We start from the raw sequence: 5,291 nt of genomic DNA, 5'->3' as shown, positions 1-5,291 counted from the left end.
AATGTAGTTATGCTGGTGTATTTTGTTTTTGCTGTTTTGTTACACGTATTGTGAATGTCCTTTTAGATTTTTATATGAGTTTGCTGTTTTGTCATTTATTAATTGTGATATTAGTTTATTGTTTTATCTTTTGTTTTAGAGAAGAATTATGTTAGATTTAAGATTTGTTTTCTGTAAATTGATTTATTTTAATGTAAAAGATGTCAAGAACAATTCAAAAAAAAAATTTGATTTAAAATTCTAATCTAAAGTATTCTATCTAATTCAACTTGAAAACACATCAATCATTAAAACTTTAGAAATATATCTTTGATGCCATTTCACATCAATCATTAAAACTTAGAAGTACATGTTTGATGCCATTTCTTTCATTTCAGCTTTAAGAATGCCTTTTGACTGTTAAAAATTCATTTTCATTGATCTGGTTCAATGATGAAGTTTCAACAATATTAATTGATTGTTAGAATAGAAAAGGTCCTTGTCATGCCACATGCAAAGACACTTAGATTAGAGGTATGATGTAAAATTCAAGGTGCCTTTTACTACTTGAGAATAATAAATTAAGGGACTTGGGTTCATTTTGTTCTAGAATAGACAGCTTTAGTACTTTGGGATGGATCTTTGATTCAAAGCATTAAAAAAAATCATGAATATATCCCGTGCAATTAATTTCAATCCCCCAAGGTGGCTTATTTTGATTATTTAACCAATCTTCTCCCCGTTTTTCACTATTTTTGCTATCTTTATTCACTACCTATAAATGTGAAATGCTATTTTGGGTTTTATAGATTTTAAGTTGTTAGTTATTCAAGCTTGAATTGCATTGTCTTGAGACTTGTTTCAATTATTGTCACCTTTTATGCACATGTTTTTGCAGGACCAGAGTTACTGAAATTATATCAATATTATTCCATACTTAGTTGGTAGTCCTTTGTTTTCTTCTAGTGGTTAGCATGGGCCATGAATGGCTGGCTCTAGGGCCCCTTCATGTTCCACATATTGATTTTCTTCTTATAAATCAGGAGCTTTAGTAATTAGCAGAGTACCCATTCTTCTACTAGTGCATTCTTAGCCTTGGGGGATCAGTGAAAATGGAGAGCAAGAATAGTTTGATTGTTGGTATGGTTGCCATTATATGCATTTTGGGCTTCTACAAATTATACTGAGGAATAGTTGTAGGAAATGCTTTTCATAGAATAGGTCACATAAAAGTGGCTTGGTGTCATGCCAACCACATGATAGTGAGATTGAAATTGTTAGGCTTTAAAGTTGGGGAATGTTCGTCTTTCCAAAAAAGGAACCTTCATTGACAGCCATATATATATATATATATATATATATATATATATTTGCTTATAATCTATTAGTTTAAATTTCTTCTTTGTTGAATGCTTTATCTATCTTACTTTATATGAATAAATTTCTTTTTCACTAAAACAAAATCTATCATTTTATCTACTGTACGCCCTCATTTATGCATGGAAACATCTTAAGAAAAAGTACCATGGTAAATGCAACGTAAATGGAACGCGTCTTTCACGACTTCAAGGAATCTCTTTCCAGTTTAAAAGACTGGGATTAGATTGAATGGTCTGAAAAGATGTTATTATCATGCCAAAAAGAACATACCATTGGCCCCAGGACTGGCTGCTTCTCTTATCAGAATGCATTTCCATGACTGCTTTGTTCGGGTTGGTATATAAAACAATTCATTCTTTTTGAAGATTGTGTATTTTTTTATATTGATGTTTTAGATCGTATTCTATGATCTATTGTTATCATTTTATTAATGGTAGATTATACAGTGGAGTTAACATGGAGTGTGATTTATTATGAAGATGATAATAATAGATCATAGATGTTCTATTGTCAAGAGAGGATAATAAGAGGTCATAGAATGTGATAACAAACACTGAGTTCGATTCATCATCGAGAAGAGCACGATAATAGATTATAGAAATTGATTTTATATGTCTAATACAATCAATCATTAAGGAAAAGATAATAATGGACTATAGAATGCGATAAAAAGGCACTGAGTGTGACCCATTGTCAAAGAAGAAGATGACAATTAATCATAGACTGTGATAAGAAATGTTGAGCGTGACCAATTGTCAAGAAGAAGATCAGAGTGTGATCCATTATCAAGCTGAAGAAGATAATAGATCATAGAGTGTAATCTGAAACATTGAGTGTGATCCATCAATGTGAAGGAGATAATAATAGATCGTAGAATGTGATCCGAAACATTGAGTGTGATCAATTATCAAGAAGAAGATGATTATAGATAATAGAATGACATCAGATACATAGACTATGATCCAATCACCAAAAAGAAGATAGTTTAATAGATTATTAAATATGATTAAAAAATTTAATATGTTTCATTGTAAAAATAAATAAATAACAATGGATTATTAAATATGTGTCCCCAATTCATTCTTTATTGCTTATATGTTCTCATGTTTATAATAATAGATTATAGAGTTTGATCCAAATTAATATGTAATCTATTGTTTAAAAGAAGATAGTATAGATTATTGAATATGATTAAAAAAAATTGAATGTGATTCTTCATATATAAAAAACAAAAAACAAAAGATTATTAACCAACTCATGTTTATTATGCAATAGGGATGTGATGGGTCGGTGCTGTTGAACTCAACAAATGGAACAGCTGAGAGGGATGCAATACCGAATCAGACATTGAGGGGATTCAGCTTGATAGACAAAGCCAAGACTGCCATAGAGAAGCAGTGCCCTGGCGTTGTTTCCTGTGCTGACATTCTTGCTTTGATTGCACGAGATGCCCATTTGGTTGCTGTAAGAATACGATCTTTGATATATGTACATATATCAAAGTTGACTATTTAATTAATTGAACATTTTATACAAAAATTTAATATTTATTTAAGCTCTTTTGGTTATTGAAGAATGTCCTATTTTGTTAAGTTTAGATAGAAATAGTTCCAATGGATATTATAGAATTTTGAGATGTGAGGCAAACTTGGTTAAGCTTAATCTAATTATGCAAAGTTATGTATACGAAAGCATGGAGGACCAAATTGGAATGTTCCAACTGGACGCGGAGATGGACTCATATCGAATTCCTCAGAAGCCTTGGCAAATCTTCCATCTCCTCAATCCAACTTCTCTCAGCTGAGTACTTCCTTTGCCAACAAAGGCCTCAACAACAAAGACCTCGTTCTTCTATCAGGTCAAGAAAGTTCTCTCACTCACCAAACATGTTAAGTTCAATAGATTCTTAATGTCATCTAATGTGGATGTCTCATAATAAAATATATGTTTAAGCAACAAATTGAAAAAGAGTGATTTCATATGAATGTGAAAACCTAGCAAATATTGTTTAACAGTCATGTCACATTCTAAATTTTGAAAACTTAGGAGATACTGTTTAAACATTATCATGGCATTCTAAATTTTGATTTGTCTGAATATCTCAGCTTATATCACATAAATAAATAGATCCTCTTGCAAAAGAACATGTTATTTCATATGAACCATGAAAACAAATCTAGAAATTTAAGAATATATTGTTTAAATATTCAATCCACAATGGCAATAAACATCTAATATAACATATTAATTCTCCTTAATGACTTATTTATTTATTTTCATAGGTGCTCATACGGTTGGAATAGCCCATTGTGGCCCAGGTTCTTTTGGTAACCGTCTTTACAACTTCACTGGCAAAGGAGACAGTGATCCATCAATGGACGAGAACTATGTGGCCAATCTAAAGAAGAACAAGTGCAACTCCATTGCTGACAACACAACCATAGTTGAAATGGATCCAGGGAGCTCCAAACTATTTGACCTGAGTTACGACCAGAGGGTAAAACAAAGAAGAGGGCTTTTCCAATCAGATGCTTCATTGCTTACGGACTCTGCCTCCAAATCATACATTGAAAACCAACTTTTGCAATCCAAGAATGAGTTTTTCAGAGAGTTTGCAAAATCAATGGAGAAGATGGGAAAGATTGGTGTTCTCACCGGCACTGCAGGAGAGATTAGAAAACAGTGCTCTCTAGTGAATTGAAATCTCTCATACCCATTTCTTCTTTCATCTTCTTGTATTGCTTGCAATAAAGATTTTTCGTGGTTGCTTGAGGGATATGTTCATCAAACCAATCTGTTTCAAAGGTTGACATTAATTTATATGTCTCAGCAGCAGCTGTTGTACACACAAATTTGGTTGTGTTGGATTTTTCTCTGGTTACTCTTTTTACATGAGTCAGCGACCAGATTTTAAGAAATAAATGGATAGTAAAGATGGAGCCATGAATTTTGATCGGACGATGCTTTGTTTCCGAAAAAAAACTGAAAGCATTGTGCTACCTTCAATTGAGATGTTTCTGACAATCTGATAGATAATTGGAAGCAAATAAATTGGGAGCTGTCTAATTTCCAGAAAAAATGTACTAAAGACAACAAAAAATCAACTACGGCGAATTTTTCTCAAAAATTTTCTTGTTTTCAATCACAAAAATATACAGATCATGAAAATCAAATGTAGAAAATTTCAAAAAAAATCATTATATTTTTTTTTTTTGAAATTTAGTGAGCAATTTGTAGGGAGGATATCGTTTGAATGTGTATAATAGTTAATAAATTTAATGTATAGTCTTGACAAATCACTACAGTAATTAAAGAAATAATAAAAATTACAATATTTTTTAAAATTGTAGTAAAAAATTGTACTTGTTTACAATCATATTGATAGCAAATGATGAAATTTAAATTGGGTTCTTCCTTGAATTCATTGGATCATTTACATGTGTTTCATAAGTTCAATTTTGGGGGTTATGGATCATTTACGTGTGTTTTGTAAGTTCAATTTTGGGGGTTGTGGATTTGACTTTCTATACATATTTGAATTGGTTGGTTGTGAACTTTTTCCACTTAATTTGTGAGTGTCTATCGATCTATAAGGATTGATGGTATTCCAAAAAAATATTTTACTAAAGATTGGTTAATTGCAAGGTTCTTGTTCTTCTAGGTCAACACCCTTGATTTGATTAGTTTTAAATTTGTAAACAAATATTGAAAACAAAGTGCTCACACATGTATGTCCTAGATGTTTTTTGTTGTTGTTGTAGATTATAGCTTTTTAGTATTCCAAGTCAAATTATTACTAAGATGAGTCAAAATTATGATCTTCAATTCTTTCTATAAGTAACATAGAATGTTTTTAAATATTGAGAGATATAATTAGATTGTGTAAACACATACAAAGTCACCTTAACATTGAGTCAAAAAGGTGCGAGTTT

General features: G+C 31.1%; 1 protein-coding gene across 1 annotated transcript; it reads left to right on the top strand.

Annotated features, from left to right (window-relative positions):
• Nucleotides 1-1,440: 1,440 nt before the first annotated feature.
• LOC149567459 (peroxidase 3-like) lies at nucleotides 1,441-4,317 on the top strand. Its single transcript, XM_089817484.1, has 4 exons — nucleotides 1,441-1,691; nucleotides 2,635-2,823; nucleotides 3,052-3,217; nucleotides 3,642-4,317. The coding sequence occupies exons 1-4, from the start codon at nucleotides 1,665-1,667 to the stop codon at nucleotides 4,058-4,060; spliced, it is 801 nt and encodes a 266-aa protein (XP_089673610.1). The 5' UTR covers nucleotides 1,441-1,664; the 3' UTR covers nucleotides 4,061-4,317.
• The last annotated feature ends 974 nt before the right edge of the window (nucleotides 4,318-5,291 follow it).

The sequence above is a fragment of the Cupressus sempervirens genome, chromosome 3 (assembly GCF_028749045.1).
Source record: "Cupressus sempervirens isolate cs-2001-9-10 chromosome 3, ASM2874904v1, whole genome shotgun sequence".
NCBI classification, from domain to species: Eukaryota; Viridiplantae; Streptophyta; class Pinopsida; order Cupressales; family Cupressaceae; genus Cupressus; species Cupressus sempervirens.
The sequence above is the reverse complement of the archived record's forward strand: the minus strand, read 5'-3'. Positions and strand labels throughout refer to the sequence as shown.